The sequence below is a fragment of the Meles meles genome, chromosome 11 (genome assembly GCF_922984935.1).
Source record: "Meles meles chromosome 11, mMelMel3.1 paternal haplotype, whole genome shotgun sequence".
Classification (NCBI taxonomy): Eukaryota; Metazoa; Chordata; class Mammalia; order Carnivora; family Mustelidae; genus Meles; species Meles meles.
Genome location: NC_060076.1, coordinates 14,110,252 through 14,128,843, shown reverse-complemented (window position 1 = coordinate 14,128,843; position 18,592 = coordinate 14,110,252). Strand labels below are relative to the sequence as shown.

At 47.4% G+C, this 18,592-nt stretch overlaps 1 protein-coding gene across 5 annotated transcripts in view; it reads right to left on the bottom strand.

The window, feature by feature from the left end:
* CDK5RAP2 (CDK5 regulatory subunit associated protein 2) overlaps nucleotides 1–18,592 on the bottom strand; it is a 168,752-nt gene that overhangs the window by 63,498 nt on the left and 86,662 nt on the right. For all 5 annotated transcript variants that reach the window (XM_046022623.1, XM_046022624.1, XM_046022625.1 and 2 more), the window contains 6 exons: nucleotides 18,251–18,348; nucleotides 13,783–13,913; nucleotides 12,274–12,383; nucleotides 10,011–10,139; nucleotides 3,434–3,529; nucleotides 1,425–1,612 (listed from right to left, as the gene is read on the bottom strand). In XM_046022623.1, coding sequence (XP_045878579.1) covers nucleotides 1,425–1,612; nucleotides 3,434–3,529; nucleotides 10,011–10,139; nucleotides 12,274–12,383; nucleotides 13,783–13,913; nucleotides 18,251–18,348 — 752 coding nt within the window. The remainder of the gene's footprint in view (nucleotides 1–1,424; nucleotides 1,613–3,433; nucleotides 3,530–10,010; nucleotides 10,140–12,273; nucleotides 12,384–13,782; nucleotides 13,914–18,250; nucleotides 18,349–18,592) is intronic.

Here is an 18,592-nt window from a genome sequence, read left to right as displayed (position 1 = left end):
ATTTTTAAAAAGCAAGAGATTTAGAATACAATTTGGGGGCTTCCACCGAAAGACTGGAAGGCTGGAAGCCACAAGGGTCAGCTGGGGCCGAGAAGCTCCTGGCCACCGGCAGGGAGCACACGTGCTCTGGCTGGCCCCATGCCCACTGCAGCCCACTGGACTCTCCCCCACTCACGTCACCCCCACACAGTCCGAGGCAGTCCCAGACAGGCAGCTGCATCTTTGAACTCTGCTGGAATGTTTGGGATCCTGACACTGAGAAAACCCCTCCTCTCTCAAGCACTGACTATGGTCACCTAACTCCCTCTGATAATTAACTAGAATGACCACTAGACAGGTTCCCCAAGAGAAGACGTGCTAGAAAAATGCTGGACAGATGCCAGAGACTGGGGACAGGTCAGCCTGCCTGAGCTCACAAAAACAGAACACTCCAATCCTTTTTTTAGCTAATGAATGTCTATGAGGTGTGTAAACCTGGTGATTCACAGACCTGTACCCCTGGGGATAAAAATACATTATTATGTTTATAAAAAAATAAAAAATAAAAGATTTAAAAAATAAACTAAAATAAAACAAACAAAAAAAGAATGTCTATGAGGCTTGGTCGACCAATGATATAAGAAACAGTAGGGCTCCTGGCTCTTGCCAAGAGTCATGGGCAGGAGTCGGCAGCTCTGTTTCTCTACCTACGCTGGAGGAGAACTGGACAGTTTCACGGAACACACACGACCCGCCTGCCGTGTTCCTCACACGGGGCCCTCTCTTACTCCTCACGGCACCCAAGGAAGTGGTAGGAGAGACTGGGGCCCTGAAAGAGGAAGGCACGGCTCCTCCTGGCTCCAAAGCCCAAGCAGCTGTTACAAAGGTCCTGAAAGAGTGTGCAAGGGGACAGTCACCTCCTGAAGAGGTAACATTCAAAATACAAATGTACCGCATGTTTCTCCTGTTTTGTTTTCAGGCAAACACCCTGAAGCATTCCCTAACATAGGACTCCCAGCAGACAAAATGAGAAGAGAACTGAAGTTCAAGCTCAACATAAAACAGTGAGTCACGACTACAATGGCAGTTTTTAAGCTGTTGCAGTTCTTAAGCTACTGGAGAAGAGACTCCAGTAGGGCTGATTCCTTTCGCTGACAGCCAGACAGCCCTTCCCAGGGCTCCTAGGACCGATTCCAGAGGAAAGCTTTCTTTCTCTCTTTATAATGGGCTTGCATGAGGCTCTGCTGAGGTCCCCTCCCAGCCACTAGCACACAGCCTAATTACTTAATTGCATGACTGGCAAGATTCCTTCCAAGATATTTCAGGGGCTCACTCAGCTAAATTACACAGCACTGCCATCTAAATCCATTTAGCAAAGTGAGTTTGTTCTCCCCTCAAACTAGACAAACTAGAGAGAAAAAGCAACACCGAGGCCCCACGTCTACCTGGATTCCAGTAACAACGTGGCCTTCTCGTTGAAGAAAGGGGCAAGCAGGTTCAGGAGCTCGCCTTCTTCTACACTCTGGTCTCCGGGGCAGCCAGGTTTGTGGGTTCCATCGTAGTCTAGAATACTGGATTCTGTGTGCCTCAAGTATCCGTTTTTGCAGCCCCCTTTGGGATAGTCCTCTGTGACCTGCAAATCAGAATATCTGGTCAAAATACGGACCTTGCAAGAGAGGAGGGGCATACGTGGAGAGGGAAAGAACAGAGACCGAGGGCAAATGAGCAATGCAAGCATCTGGAGGGAAAAGGCAAGCAGGGCAGAGAGCAGGCTCCAGCTCACAGGTCCACACACGCGCCTTGTGGCCGGGCAGGCAGACGCTCCCGCAAGAACACGGCACTTCTCCTCACCCTCACTTCCCTCATCCACAAAATGGGGGAGCAATGCCACCTCCCAAGGGGACCATGAGAATCAAATGAGATGACTGATTCACCTAAGGAAGGTCCTGGCACAGTGTCCCGCCCACCATGGGCACGTCCCCCCCCCCCCCCCACGGCCCACCCCTTGTGAGTTAAGAAGGGTATGGAGCCCACACCATGAACAATGCTTTAGATATCTATTAAATACTACCTCTTGTGATGTACCTCCCGTTACAGAGCAGAAAGGCATCTTACTCTTTACAGAGACATCCTAATTAACATGACTTTGATTTGTCTCATTAGGAAAGTAGAGGGTTCCTAATTCCTATGGAGATGTTATTTACGGATCCACCTTCTGGGGTCACTGAGGACCCCAGAGCAGTGGCACCAAGGATTCATCTAGTTAAAGCTTGTACTGGGCATGTCTTGAGGTGCTGCAATTAGCATTCTCCCCCCCACTTTCCAAAGCTGTAAATTTCTTCCACCAGTCTATAAATAACTCCCCTTGACTGCATTACTGCTGGTGATATACACACTAGCCATCACACCCCTCTCTCACACTTGTAAAGTGATTAAGATTTTTAAATGGAAGACAAGACCCATACAAATGAGCTGTTATTTATAGGGTCTTGTTTGCCACCAATCTAGTTATTAAATCCATCTAAATAAGTACTCTAAAAAAGGAAAAGTCTGGACTATCATAATACAAAGAGAGAGAGCATTTCCTGAGCACTTAGTACATACCTTTCTATTTAAATATCACAAAAACTCCAGCAAGAACGGATTATCTTCACTGAGAAAAATTCAGGTGTAGGGGTGAAGCAAGTGCTAACTGAGGTCACAAAGATAAAGACTAAGATTCAAAATCAAATCTTTGAATTGCTCTGCTTCCCAAAACCACCTATATTTTAATGATCTTGCATTCATGACCTCGAGAACTTGAACACCTTAAAGGTTACAAAGGCCAGATCTGCAGCCTCCTCGGTCCCACCGCATCCTAGTCTTTCGGATTCTTTCAACCTTCGAGAATGTTGTCCCAAATGCCTGGTATCCACGTGACTGGAGGAATGTTCTCCAAAAGAGTCACATTCTTACCAATGCCCTCATGACACTAAGCGGGATTCCAGGTCAGGAGACTGGGGAGGGCCTCTGAGCGTCCTTACACTGCAACCAAGTGATCTGGGGCTGCACAGAGTCCAGAGACAGGGTCTCTTGGCCCAACTTCGTCACTGACTTACCCTGTGCCCTGGAGAAATCCCCTCCCCTCAGAGGTCTCAGCTTCCAATGCATAAAACAAATGGGTGGCGTTAGGTCTCCGAAGATCTGACCACGTCCAATATCCAATGCCTGTTACTCTAACAACAACCCTGTTTTTATTGGCAACTCCATGTCTCGCTGTTTCTCGACTGGCTCCACCACCTGTCTGTAACTCCTGAGAAGGAAGAGACCCAGTGTCTCTGCTCTCCACCACACACAGCAGGCACTCGAGACAGGCAGAACGAACAGAAGAGCTAACGGATTCATTCCAAACTGGAAGACCGGCTTGGGCACAGAGAGGGGAGGACGGAATTGGAGTGGACTGCGGCGTTCCTACCTTGTCACTCTGCTCCAAATGCTGGTCACTCAGGAAATTATTCTCGTCATCTTCTCCAGTTCTGGTCATGTCCTCGTCCTCCTTGCTAGCCAGAAGCTACATGGAGCATGGAATGGTGTGAAAATGCAACCCAAAAAAGTACGCAGCATGAATATGTATGAATAAGTCACTGATGTCTTTTTTTTTAAATGCAAAACAAAAAACAAACCAAAAAGGAGGCAGAAACAAATGCCAAAGCCAATGAAATAAAAATTAACCAAAGTTAGAGATGCTAGTTCTAGCAAATCACACACAGCTGTCTAGGATTGGGCATAATTGAAGGACAAATTCCCCAAGAAATAACAAAAGCCATTTCCCCCTGCCCTCACAGGGCCTTCCCTGAGCTGCTGTAAATCGAATATGCAGTCTGTTGTGTGGTTGCCATTCCTGCAGTGGCTAAATTCACTTTCAGATTATATAAAAGTAACAAGATTTTGGAAAAAAGCTATTGATGGAATTGAAAATATCAAATAGCAAGAAGGCAGTAAATGAAATTTATGCTGTGCCCGATTTATGCATCACTTCTCCTATTTAGCACAGGGCATAAACCTCTTTTTGGACTGTCACACATCCGAGATGGACAGTCCCAGCCATGCTGTCATTTTGCTGACAAAAAGTCCTCATCACTAATGAGTATCGAGCTTGTCTGACGAAAGCTTTATGCTTTGGAGATGAAGAACGGTATTCTATAACGACTGCATAAATCCCTACTGCTTTCAAGAAGTGCAAATCGCAAAGCTCCCGCATTCTGCAGAATGGACGGCACAATGTTCTCAAGAGGGCCAGATCTCAGCTCGCTGCAAGGGTGAAAATTCTAGCCCTGGGGCACCTGGATTAAACCAAATAAAAACAGAGGGGAGGTAGCCATACCCTGGGAGGTCAACAGTCAAAGCTGTGTCAGAAATTACCAAACCTCACCTCACGGATGAAACTGGAAGCCCCACCCTAGCGTGTCAACACCACACACAGCGCGGAGTCACTGGTGGGGCGTGTTGTACCTACAAGATTTCTAAGGTCCCGTCTCTACAGTTTTATTTATCAATTCCTACATTTAGTCCAGACTTTTCCCAGACCAATGTACATTTTTCTGATCTTCCCTTTATAGGAAACCCTTATTTTGGGAAAAGCAAACAAAACAAAGCAAACTGACTTCATGAAGTCATTCTATAGAAAACTTTCCAGGACCAGAACACATTCAACCTAACCATATCCAAATCTGCCATCGGGATCAAACAGGACTGATGACCTTACAAATCAGAGCTCCCTAAACTGCCGAGCATGGAATAGGCTAGCCATGTGTGAACGTACTTCCTAAGGCATAAAAGTTTCTACGTACGGATGAGGAGCTTCCCTGCATCAGCATCTTCCCTCATCCTTAAAACACTCTCAAGTGATAAAGACTAACCAGAACTATCAACCTTGGGGGGAATACAAAAGGTTAGACTACTGTGGAAAAAGCACTGGCAGTATCTTCTAAAACGAATAACCTCCTGGCCCAGGAATTCCATTCCTAGGTACTAAGGAAAACGAAAACAGATGTCCCCATAAAGATCTGTACATGAATGCTAAACGCTAGTATCAACTTTTATCATAATATCTAAAACCCGAAACCGAATGTACATTAACAGCAGAATGAATAAACAAGTTTTAATATATTTACACACTGCAATACCACTTAGCAATAAAAAGGAGCACGCTGTTGGTTCAAATACCATGGATGAATCTCAAAAACAGCTAAGTCGAATGGAAGAAGCTTTATACAAAAGAGAGTGTACTTGATGATTCCATTTATGTGAAAGTCTAGGGCAGGCAAACTATCACATGAGGACACAAAAGAAGAAAGATGGCTGCGGGTAGCAGCGAGAATCGATAAGGGTCTTGAGGAGGTGTGGCTTAAAAAGGAACACACATTTGTAAAACTTAGCGAATCCAGACTTACGATTTCTATATTTCAATGTATGTAAACTTAACCTTAAAAGAAAAAGTAACCATAAACATACACTGAAGTTAAGATACAAGTGTTGAAGTATTTCAGAGGGAAGCGTACCATATTTGTAATTTACACTAAAATTTATCCAAAAGGTAAGAAGGAGTGATGATGGACATGTGGGCCATGTTAACAAGGAGAATCTCAGTGGTGAGTCCAAAGGTGTTCACTATCAGGTTCTTCTCACTCTGCTGTGTTTACATTTCTTCAGGATAAAACGCTGAGGGAAAAGTCTCTCCCATCTTTTAAAAAGCAAAACGACAGTCTCACTCTGATTCTCCAACAGCTCTGATCACTGAGCGTTCCCTGCCTTCTCCAAGCTTCTCTACCCCCACCTCCTACAATTGGCTTTCGTTGCCAACACTTTCTAGATTGCATGTGAGAGGTCCCCAAAGACCGCCTCATACAGGAGACAGAACACACATGGGCTTAGCTTAAGGAAGAGCGACGGAGAAGCTCCTCCCCGGGCCCGTGGATGAAGGAAGGGCCCCCCCCCCGTAAGTTAAGCTAAGCAAAACACTGGTCACTCACACCATTCTAGGTTGAAATATCAAAAGTCATTTCTGGTTTTCAGAACCACCACCACACCGTGGTGTGAATGGTGATATACCCAATACAGTGAAATAAAGATTAACTTTCATTTCTCTTTACCTCTGCTGACTTGGTCAAAATGAAAAGTAAACTCAATTTCCAGCAATGGCCAAGAAATTAAATGTTGTGGACATAGAGAAATGTCCCTCGCTCCACGTGTGAATGACTCACAGGCAACTTCTCGATTTTTCCGGCCTTCTGAGAGTATCTGACCCTTGTAGACACCCCTCCTGGAAACACAGCCCCATAACAACTGTGCTCTCCTGCTTCTACCCCGGCCTCCTGGGCTATGCCTCCTTCATCTGCTTTGCTGGTTCCCCTTCCTCCTCCAGGAAGAAGTTCCCATCTCAAAAGGCCAGGCCCCTGTCCCCATGTTCCGTTAGCACTCCTCATTCTTCCTCCACAGCTCCTACCCACCTCCAACACACACACACACACACACACACACACACACACACACTCTCTCTCTCTCTCTCTCTCTCTCTCTCAGCAGCAACTGCCCCTCTGCTTCCCTGCACCCCATACCAGATGGGGCGGTTCTAACACCAACGCCTGGTGCACAATAAAACACTGCTGAAAGACCGAACGAACGAATAAAGAATCTTTCATAATGAGAGCTGAGACCAAAAGGTTTTCAGCACGACCTCTGGTCTTGCTACTCCAAGGGCGTTCTTCAGAGTACCAGCTTATGAGAGATCCAACTCTTGGGCCCCACACCAGGCTCAGGGAACCGGAATCTTTGTTTTAACAAGATGCCCAGGAAAGTCACATGCACGTTAAACTTTAGTAGCACTGCCCATGGTGTCACAGAAACAACACTGAACAGAGTCAGAAGAAGGCTCTAGTCCCAACTCTGCCACTAGCTCACCAAAAAAATTAAATTAACTGTTTTACTGAGTGCCTACTACATGCCAGGCACTGTGCCAAGGGCCCTTTATAAATAATGTAAAATTCATAATTTATGAAGTCAAAGTCTTAGAAACCCTCTTCCTTTTAATGAAATTCAATCTGCTTCTGACAAACTAAATTTTATTCTGCCACTAAAGCAGAATTTAACAAGCATCCCCTCCTTCTGAGAACCACGTCTGTCCTCCAGAGTCATATGTCTTTTTCTTATTCAACACAGCAACCCTTCAAATACCTAACGTCCAATTAAATTATGCCCCTCAATCCACGTTTCCTTCCATCCAAAAAAAATAAATAAATCTTTGTTTTCTAGCCATGTCTAAAACTGATGATGTAAAGTGAATAATAACAGAGACTAGCTCCTTCTACACACTCACACACGTTTCCTGCACCCCACCCCTGAGAGGGGAGAGTTCCGCACAACACAGGGTCCGTGGTTTGCAGGGCTCACCCCTTGGACTGCATGCTGCTCCAATCACTGCTGCACACCAATCCTCAACCACATTTTATAATATGCAATAACCAGTAAATGAACATAAAGAAGGAGGAGCAAACCGATTAGAGATGATTTTCAAGCCCTTTAAAACCAAAGGACACCTGTCCCCGGTCTTTTTTTCATTTCGTGGGTTGTGCAGTGAACGGCCCACATGCAGGAGTAAGCACTCTCTTCATCAGCCAGGGGGACCCACTCCACGGCAACCGTGTTGAAGACAAACCCGACAAACTACGTCAAGGGCCTTCTACTATTTATACCCTTCGTCAAATTAAAAGTTGCAGGGGGAAGCTATATATGAAAATAAATTAGATGCCTATTTTATAGCTGTATCTATCTCTATCTACTTTTGACCTAGCAATTACGTATGTATGTGGGAATACAGTCTAAGGGGAGAAAAACCTAAACCCAGAAAAATATTTGTGTCCGAAGACACTCATCAGGTAATTTAAAGTAGTGAGTCACTAGAAACAATCCATATGTCCAACAATAACGAGGCCGTTAGCTCAATTTCTGCGCATCCATAAGATACAGTAAGATGCTATAACATAACAGCAACTGGAAAAATAAAACAGGAAACAAAACCGTATATGCACTGTGGGCCTGCACGTGTTCAAAAAAACAGAGAAGGAAGGATTCCAAAATGTTAATTAACTGTGCATGTTTTAAAGTGACAGGATTGGGGTAATTTCTCTATTTTAACCCAATGTTTTGGGCTAACTAATATTGGAGAAAAATACTGAATTTTGAAAACACAAAAAAGATTTGCTCTCCTCCCTACTCCCCCACCCCCCCCCCACCCCCCAATATATAGGCTCCCAGAAGCAGGAATGGTGCCCAGCCCCCGCTCTGCAAGCCCTGCTGTTCAGAAAAGGCTGTGCACAGCCTGGGCACTTCCAGGCCTCATCAAAGGAGAACTACACGCATACCCAGGGCACGGCAGCCTCCTCCCTTTGCCATCCCACCCTCGCCTAAGCGACTGCTCCTCCCTCGGCTCAAGATCACTGTGGGCACAGCTTCCTTCCCACGTGGAATTTCGGACCTGCCCACACCATTCCGGGGAAAGACAGGAAACGGCTACAAAGGACAAGGCTTTTCACAGGGAACATCAAGTTGAAGTGCAGCCTGACAAAGGATTCCGATCTGAATCGGCTGGTATTGAGATCTCAGAGTGGGAAGACGAAAAAGCCTCTGTTCTCCAAAGGACATATTGGGACATTTAACAGATTTTTTTCAAAGGGCAAATGAACAAACAAACTCACCATTTACGACTCAAAGTAGGTGAAGAATAAGCTGCTTATTAAAAATGCTGCCTTGGAGAAAACTAACCAAGAGACTTGTTTCTCCCTAAATGGACTGCAGATATTCTTAGTTTCCGAAATTATCTGGAGCCCGGGAGGCTAAGATCAATAACGTTCCTGTCTCAAAGACAGCAGATGGCCAGAGCGCAGCATCAGTACCTGTGAGCGGCTCCCACGTTGCGGGTGGGAGGAGACAGCTTTCAGGCTAACAGAGCTTTCCCCAGAATGTGGCAACAAGACCTCCTTTACCTGGCAAGCTAGGCTGAGTTCAAGACAACCCTAACCAAAAAGACTGAGGGGCCCAGGACCCAAGGACAAAAAGGCCCTCCTGCCCTTGCGAGTAAGAACAGCTCCAGTCCTCTGAGCAAGGCTAACGGAGGCCCGGGCCAGGCGCTGTCCGTGGCGGAGTAAAGCCAGTCAGGGGCTGAGGGGAGGAAACAAGCTCTTCCTCACTGGCACGATTTCAGGGTCTCCCTGCTGTACGCACGGGCCAAGAACGGAGACCCAGAGACAGCACCTGACAAAGACGAGCAGAGACACAGACGGGACCGGGCTGGATGTGGCCCCCCTCGTCTCTCCCGGGGTGGGAGGGCTGACCAAGTACACAAGCCCAGCAAACCTGAGGCCTCTTCGTGGTCCTCCTGAAGACACCATGATTTAACCTTTCCTGGCCCCTTTGGACTTTCAAATGCCACCAGCAGAAAATTCCCACAGCCCAAGGGCTCTGCTTGGACAAGCTGTGGACTCCCCGCAGCGTCCTCTGCACAAGGCAGACTGTGGGAGCCCCTGGGGTATGTGCGGGGATGACAGATGTCCAGTCAAATCCATCAGTCCAGAGGCCACAGGAGTGAGGAGGTGCGCCAAATTCAGAAGATTCATACAAAAATGAAATACGTGTTACCCATTTGTTTTTCAACGTTAGTGGATTTCTTAAAACGGCATCTACACTGCCCAAATTACCTGGGTGATGTGGCAGCTCTCCAGATCCCTCCGAGACCAAACCGCTCACCCAGATGTGCCATCTGCAGCACAGGTCCCAGGGCCGGACCCTGGAGTCAAAAGCTATCCCAATAGCCAAAGTGCCCATGCAGACATACCCCAGACTTTCAGGGAGGCTGCTGACTGGCCAGGGCCCTCGAAAGCACATCCAGCAAATGGAGTCTCAGCAGGGCCTCCTCAGGACAGATGCAGTCCAGAGACATCTAGGGGGCCAGTACCGTTTTTTTGTAGTTAGCGCATAACACAACCGTCTCTCCTTACCTCGGATTGTCCTACCGACTCAAGTCTGTCACCTCCCTGGAAACCCATGCAGGAGAGATCAAAAATGGTTTTCTTCAGGTGCTGGTTGTCTGTATACAGCTCCTTCACTAGCTGTATGAGGTCACTGACCTGGGGGATAAGAGCAGAGAGAGAAGTGGCTGCCCACAGCTGACCTCGGTTTCCCAGGGCCCCAGCCCTGCACACAGACCTTCCTGGCTTCTCAGCACCGCTGCAGCGGGGAACAGGCAGCCCGACTCCACTCTTCTGGCACCCCTGCAGGGTGCAGTGAAAACGCCACCAGCACACCTGTATTCTAATCCCACAGCCACCCCTCCAAAGCCATGCTGTGCTGAGCCTCCATTTCCTCATCTGTGATGTAGGCTACTATGGGAATTGATCAGAATCATGGTCACAGTGCAGTGAGGTCCCTGGCACAGGCTACTATGACAGCTAAGACGACCTCCGTCTGGTACGTGAGGCCCCCTGGAGGACGGGCCCCCGAGACTGACGTTTCTGAGACTGTGTCAGAGTCTTCTTTTAGAGCATCAACCTTCTTCTTTGCATACCTATCTGGTGATGTCAGTAATAATAATCATCTTCAATTACAAAGCAATTTACAGCTACTAAAATACTCCCACAAGCTTTAGTCATCCATCCATTCCTTACAAAAATCCTGAGGAGGTGGACAGGCTGGAATGACTACTCCCATTTTACAATGAGGAGCCGGCATACAAAGAAGTTTATTGCCGAAGGCCCCATAGCTGGGGATGTGTGGGCAATTAAAGGACATACAATGACAGCCAAAGTGCCTCACTTTGTGGGAAAAGTGGGAAAGGACAGCTGCCTCCACAGAGGCGGAGCAGGTCTGGAGCTGAGATCCCAGGGCTCCAAGTCCAGTGCTCCTCCTTAAGGCATGGGTCTCACTGGACCAGGTACATCAGCAGTTAAGCAAACACCACCTTTGTTGCCTACAAGCTTCAAACCCCCATGGCCAATAATTCTGCAGACTTCTTAACAGAGTGAGCATCAGCCCCTCCAGTGAAGTGGGAAAGCTCCCCCTGACTACACAGCAGATGTCCAGTACAGCAACACATGACGACAAGCTGGACCCAACCCTCGAGGTTGTAGTGAGAAGAACAAAACATTCTGACTCTATAAACATGGACTAAGTGCCAAACACGTGAACTGCCTCACGCCCTGAAACGCTGCCACAGGAGGTGCTGTCAGCTGCCTTCGTCTTCCCCGTTCGCTTCGTCTTCAAAAACTAAGATGCTTCAATGCTCCTTGGTCCGCTCCTCCCCAGGATACCGAAATTTTTAATTCTCCTTTCTATTCCTTACTTTTAGTACCTTACACCTACTTTCTCTCTCTGTCTCTGCAGAGAAGGCCCTCCACCTAGACAAACTCCTATTCATGCTTCAAAACCCACTTCAGGCCTCACTTCAGCTGAAAAGCTTCCTCTGATCAGATGAGCACACCCCAACCCCCAACAATTAACCTCTCTTTCTCTGCTGCCTCTGCCCGGCACATCCGCCTACTTCAGCAACCCCTGCACCCCATACTGCACACAGCTGTTTACACGTCTGACTACTCTGCCAGAATGTGAATTATTCCAAGGCAGAAACCGAATCTGTCATACATACATGATAATTGTATAATAAATCACAGTCTCCTCTGAGCTCACACTTCCTACTCTTATCAGTGCTTGTTAGGATCTTGAAGTACTAAACCACTCTAATCACACCAACAATCTACAGATTGAGAAACCTGGTTTCCAATTTTAAAAAGAGATTTACTTATCAAGTCTGGATCTTTATTTTTTCAGAAAGCACGTATTAACGCCCACTGTGTGGCGTAGGTACTGGAAAATCAAAAATAAGTAAGATGCAGTCACTACCTTGAAGATGCTCACAACCTCATGGGGATAGAGACGAGTAACCAGATAATTCCAGATCGGTATGAGCACGACATCAGTGCAGTTAGGTACAAGAGGAGAGGAGAATGACCTGAGGGAGGGCCTGGAGAGCATTTGCTAGAGAAGATCAAGCTTGGGTTGGTCCTCCAGTCTGAGAAGGAGGGTGTCAGGCATGGGGGAGGGCATGCCAGGTAACAAACACAGAAGGAACAAAGAAGGAGCAAAGACAGGCAGGGAGAGAGGGAAGAAAGGAGAGGAAAGAGGCTTTCAGATTCTCACACCTCAGATCGGGAACACAAGAGACAACAAATAACCAACAAAGGACCAAAAGTTAACAGGTCAATATACCTTTTTCTTAAGTTCTTCTTGAGAAAAATGTTCCACTTGAAACCGATTGGGCTCTTCAAGGCAAATACTCAGATAAGATGTTTGATCACTATAAAATGAAAATGGTTCTTCTGCAAAAAAAAAAAAAGGGGGGGGTTAGGGAGGAGGAGAAAAAGCATATCAGAAATAGATCCTTCCAAAGCCAATCCTAGTATAATCCATATAAGGCAATTTGAATTGGGAGAAGTGGGGGTTGGGGGGGGTCGCTACAAGGGGAATAAGTACAAATAGGGAGTTGAATGTACCACCTTTGGAGCAAAAGTAATTTTCCCTCTTTCTCTACAGGCTGATATCTCAATGTATGGTTTCAATATGGGCTGCAGGATTTCACTGTGGCCTATTCTGAATTATAATTTGCATATCAAGTGTTGTACCTAGAGACCACTCTGAGTGGCACCAGGAATGGTGATTTCAGTTTAAATGAGGGAGTGATTCTGTTTAGGTGAGAATTCAGGAAAATTAGACGTGACCCTCAAGGGTAGTGCTCCAGGGAAATAAAAGGGCCTGATGTATTTTTTACTAGCCCCAGAGCGCTCTGTGGTCGTGAGCACAGCAAGTGCAGAAATTGGCTGCTATATCTAAGATAAGAGAACCTCTGGTCACCTGCGCAAAGGTCTGCTTCCTCTGCGCCAAAGGTCACATCCCAACAGGGAGGGAAGGCACAGAGGAAGGGCAGGCTATCTACTGAATGATGCCTGTCTACAAACACGATCTCATTTAACAATCTGGGGATAAGAACTGATGCACCTAATGTACTAGAAAGACCTACACTCCAAAGGATGACATCCTGGCTTGAACGTGGGTAAATCAACCCCCGCCCCCAGCCTGAGCCCCAGTTTCTGCATTTGTAAAATGAAGCCAACACCGATGCTGGCCAGTAGGGTAATCGTCAGGACCAGAAATGAGAAGTGAAGTGCCTGGTCCTGTGCCTTGTACATAGCAGGTGCTTCAGACACATCAAGCCCACCACTACCAAATCCTTGCATGTGCCGGGTACCAGACTCAAGGAAGAGAGTAAGTGGATACTGGGGCAGACTTGCAGGAGCTCAGGTTCTAGCAAGGGAGAGGGCCGAGTGTTGTTGTGATGAGCACAGCAATACTAGAACCACAGGCCCCTCACCTTGTAGCCCTCCCTAAGGAATCCACTTGTGGTGGTCACGAAAATGGTTAAGAGCGAAGTCTCACCACGAACAGCAAACTCGGTGCCATGCATCTGTGTGGTCCAGACTCTGCAGCGGGTGCCCCGCTAGGCAAATGGACACGACACACTGAGTCCCTCCACGAAGGCCGAGGCTGGACACACACAGACCCGCAGGGCCAACATTAACATGGTCACCACAAAAAAGAGGAATCCAGATGAAATCCTGTAGGCTCTTCATCCCCTACTGGAGTTTTGGGACCTTCTTAAAGTTCAGCCAAGGCCCTCCACGTGGGAAAACCAGAAGGAAACACATACAAGAGAGCACGCACCTTCCCGCCTCCGAATTTCACTGATCTGCTCCTCCAGGGTCCTTTGCAAATTCCGATAGGCGAGTACGTCCTGCTCTAGCTGCTTCCGCAAAGCGAAAATGCTGTTTAACTCAGTCTGCAGGCTGTTGACACTTGGTAAAGGAAGACACCAGAAAAAGGTTTTACTTAAATTCCAGTTAGTTAACATGCAGGGTAATATCAGTTTCAGGTGTAGAATAAATATAGTGATTCAACACGTCTGTATGTCACCCAAAGACACCAGCCATTTGCAAACAGACCTATTTGTGCTTTAAGATACAAAAGCCAGCCAGCCTCCCCTCGACTGTTAGGTCACCAATGGGTTTTCTTTCTGGTTATAAAAGTAAATACATGCTTATGGAAAGTTTGAAATACAAAAGCATAAGAAACTACCATGATCCCACTACCAATTAACATGGGGTAGGCTGCGTGTCTTCTTTTAAGACTTTATTTATTTTTAAGTAATCTCTTTACCCAAAGTGAGCCTTGAACTCACAACCCCAAGATCAAGGGTCACATACTCTACTGACTGAGCCAGCCAGGCAGCCCCAGATTGCATTTCCTCCCAATCTTTTTCCCTGAGTATTTTTACAAGGTGAAAATAATACTTGACGCATGATACTAAATTGTGTGTTCCTCACGTAAGTATTTCCCTATATTTTTGGAAATTATTTGCAAGCTTCATTTTCAATGACTATGTAATATTAATCAGGTGAATGTCTCACCGTTTAGTCGAACTCATCCTCTTATTAGTGGACATTTGGGTCATTTCCAAGTTTTTGCTACAGGTATAAACAGGGAGCAATAATGTCATTCCCTAGAATATTTCTCTGTTTGGAGTAATGCCTTGCAAGGGCTTAGGTGTAGAAGGGGAGGCTCTCCAGAGCCTCAGTGTCACCTGGCACCCAGGCTTCAAATGAGAGAAGGGAGAGTTGCAAATGTGTCACTCCTGGAAGACATGGAACTGGGGATGAAACTGAGGGGCTGGAAGGAAATGGAAAAAGAAGAGAAGGAGGGAGTTGATAATAGGAGGGAAGAAAGGACTGATTCAGGGGCCAAGAGAACTCTGCTTTCATAGGTCAGCCCCCCTCCCAGAATCTCCAGAAACCCTAGGGTGCTATTCAACAGAACTTTCTGGAAGTTAGAAGTGTTCTGTATATGCACTATAGGGTAGCCACTAGCTAAGAGTGTGCCTACTGAGCTACTGAAATGCGGCTCACCACTGAGGAACTGAATGGATAATTTTTCTTAGTTCCAATGTTGACAGTCCCCTGGCTAGTGGCTACTGATCTGGGTGACACAGACCCACCAAATGGGCTCTGGCTTCCTCCTACTGCGGCACATGGCCGGGATCTGAACCGAGTGCTCCCAGCTCTCAGAGGAACAGAGACCCCAGCCAATATCTGCATAACATAAATGATGTTTCACTGAATATCTCCGTGCCTAAAGCCTTTCACATCCAGGTTCATTTCTTAAGCCCAATTCCCAGCAGTGCCATTACTGGGTCAAAGTAGATGAACATTTTTCAAGACCAGCAAAACACATTAACAAATCAGAAAGCCTCCTTTCTTAAGTCCTGAAAAATACATCACTCCCTGTCCAGTGTCTGACCTATGGTTCCCTAAGAGGGTCCATCAACACCTTGAGACTATCTGCAAAAATGTAAGAATATGTGGATCTTCCAAAGGAGAGGGCCAAGGAGCTTTCATCAGAATTTTCAAAAGGGGTCCAGAGCCCCAAAATGGCTAGGAGCTACTGCTCCAAATGTCTGTGCTACAGACTCAAGCCCCACACTCTTTCAGAGATTTCTTCCAGCTCCAACCATCGAACCGCACATACAAACCAATATGTATCGGAAGGAAAAGAAACCATTATGTCTAATCGTCTATGCTCGCCGCTTTGACGATGGTTTATGGTGAAGTGGTCTTCTTGCGAAGGAAGGGGCCTTACCAGCAGCTTGTACCTAGTTCCATTTCAAGACAATCATAATGATCAATTTGTAAGGCTGATGGAAAAACCTCACAGAGGTGTCACAGCACTCGCTTGGATGCAGCCGTGCTGCAGAGACACTTAAGCAGGGGAAAAAAGGAGATTGTTTTAGCGAAGCTGCTGCGATTAGGGCTGAGGAACGCTGACTGCTTCCCTCCCTCTTCCATTTTCTGACAGGGTGAACAGTACACAGCTGCTGCTCCCGTGTCTGTCATTTATGTTTCCCTAACTCCGGGGCCTTTTCAAGGTGTGAGGAGCTGGTGGAACAAAAGGTGTTTCACCTAGAAAGAAACAAAAGCCCTGTGCATTCCTCCTTCTGCAGGGGGGCGGGAGGAGGCGGCAGCAGAGAGGAGGCACGGCAAGGCACGGCATGGCACGCCACCGCTAACTAGCTCTTGTGACCTTGGGCGAGTCGGTTAAACTGCCTGAGTCCTGGCCGCCTTCCTCATCTGAGGAATGGGGACTATTCCTTCCCTTCAGGACTGTAGGAAGGACTAACTCTCAACTCTGTTGAGAGTTACACGGGAAAGAGTTTAGCACAAAGCCAAACACACACGAGACACGCAACACGCGTTATTTCCCTCCGTCCACACATCCAAGCGCCTCCCAAGCGAAAGAGGATGTTCGTAAGCCGAGCTTTCCGATTCTCTGAGTTATGGTGGTGATTCCCATCTGGGGACAATTTAACCTCCCGAGAGAGATGTGGCACTGTCTGGAGACACTGCTGGCCGTCACTCTGGGGCAGGGAGGGCGCTTCTGGAACGCAGTAGTAAAAGCTGAGGTGCTGTTAAGCATCCCACACGGCGCAGGACCCAGAGAAGCTGCCGGGACTTGGCCCGTCCCCACCCCCACCCCAGCTTCCCAACTTCACTTGCCCCTTCCGCAGCAGTAATGCCAAGCAGCTAAGGCTTCTGGAAAACATTCATTTTTAGAGAGTGATGCCTACTCCCAGAATTTCATCAGCATGCCTCCGTTTTCTCTAAACTCACTTCAGATCAACAAATCCGAAGACAATCTCCTATCTCAGAAGACTGGACGCAGGTTTGGCGTGGGGTGGGGGGAGGTCCCTCATCCACTCAGCGCTTCCCACGTGCCCCTCCACCCAGCTGTGGCCACGGGCACTGGGAAAAGGAGCCGCTGAGGAGACAGGGTTCCGCCCTGAGGGGCAGGCAGCCCTGATGAGGGGGCAGGCCGGTTACGGACAAGCACCCAAAGGGTGGCGGGAGGCAGCCGTGAGGGCAGACAAACAGCAACAACAGCCTCCTCGCAAGTGCAGCCCTCCAGAGGAATTCTCGAGGGGCCTCTGGGACACGACAGTAGGGTGTGGGGCCCAAGCGAAGGCAGAGGCAGGAAGGCACGTGGCCTGCAACAGTGAAAACCATTCCAGCCAGGGTGAAAGGCTTCAGAGGAGGAGCAGTGAGGGGGGATGTTTTAACTTTTTATTCTAGAAATTTTTAAACATACACAAATGAAAAAAAGCTCATTCGAGAGCCCCGCCCCATCTACCCACACGCTAGCCCTGCCCACTAGGCAGCCATGGCTGCTCCTGTTCCAACAGTATCCCCACCCACTTCCTCTGCTGCTGTACGGTTTTGAAATGAACCCCAGACCCTGTACCCTTTCACCTGTAACCACCCTTGGGTGTAGAGAGAAGATCGTAATGAGAGAAATCACCGAGGCCCAGAGGGCCCACCTGCCTGGGCACGAGCTAGGACAGAGCACGACCACTCGCCTACAGTAGGCTCTCCTCACCACACCTCCCTGGCGCCAGATCATCTCAGCAATCCTGTAAGACACAAGTCGCTCCAGGACACAGAAATCTGTTGGAATCCCTGAGTGTGGCCCCTCACCACCGGTGTCACTTTGGACAAGTCACCTCACCTCTCTCAGTGTTCATGGCCTCATGGACCACGGGGATAACAATATGACCTCATAGAACAGCTCTGAGGAGCATATGAGATAATACACACGGAAGCACTTTCTAAATCTATGGTAAAGTACAATAAAAACGAGTATTATTATTATTATGTTATTTTTATCCTACGTTCATTAGGATGAAAAATCAATCCAAAAATTAGACAATTCTTTTTTTTTAAGATTTGTTTATTTATTTGAGAAAGAGAGAGAGCCTGGGGGGAGAGGCAGAGGAAGAGGGACAGAAAATCTCAAACACTGCACTGAGTGCAGAGCCTGGCATGGGGCTCGATCTCATGACTCTGAGATTGTGACCTGAGCCAAAACCAAGAGCCAGATGTTCAACCAAATAAGCCACGCATGTGCCTCAAAACCAGATAATTCTTGATATAAAATAAGGTTATGTGATTTAAGTAAGGCAACCATCATCCAAGCACTTTAAGCTCCCTAAATCAACGGGGAGGGCTTTGCTGCCTCAGACACCAACACTATTTATTCAAAATACGAGTGTCTGCGTATGTATATGATGTCCAAACAGTAACCTTACCTGTCTGGGTCCTGCAGAGACTTCACCAGATGAGTATAGATGTCCTGCTCCTTCTTCAAGACCTGAATCAGCTCTTCATAGTCTAATTGCTGCTTTTCCTGGAAATGACAATGGGTAGCTGACATGAAGGAAAGAATTTCAAAAGAGTACATCCTGACATTATGCAAACATATGTGGGTAGTTTACAAATCCAGACGGAGGTGATCCCCGGTGCCAGGCCCTGGCTCAGGTCACAGTCGGAGAGCACCACCTGCAGGAGAAGTGGGGGAATGACTGTCACCATGTCCCTCGGAACAAAGCCAGGAGGTGTGCTTCCAATACTGAACAGCAGCTCTAAAAGGA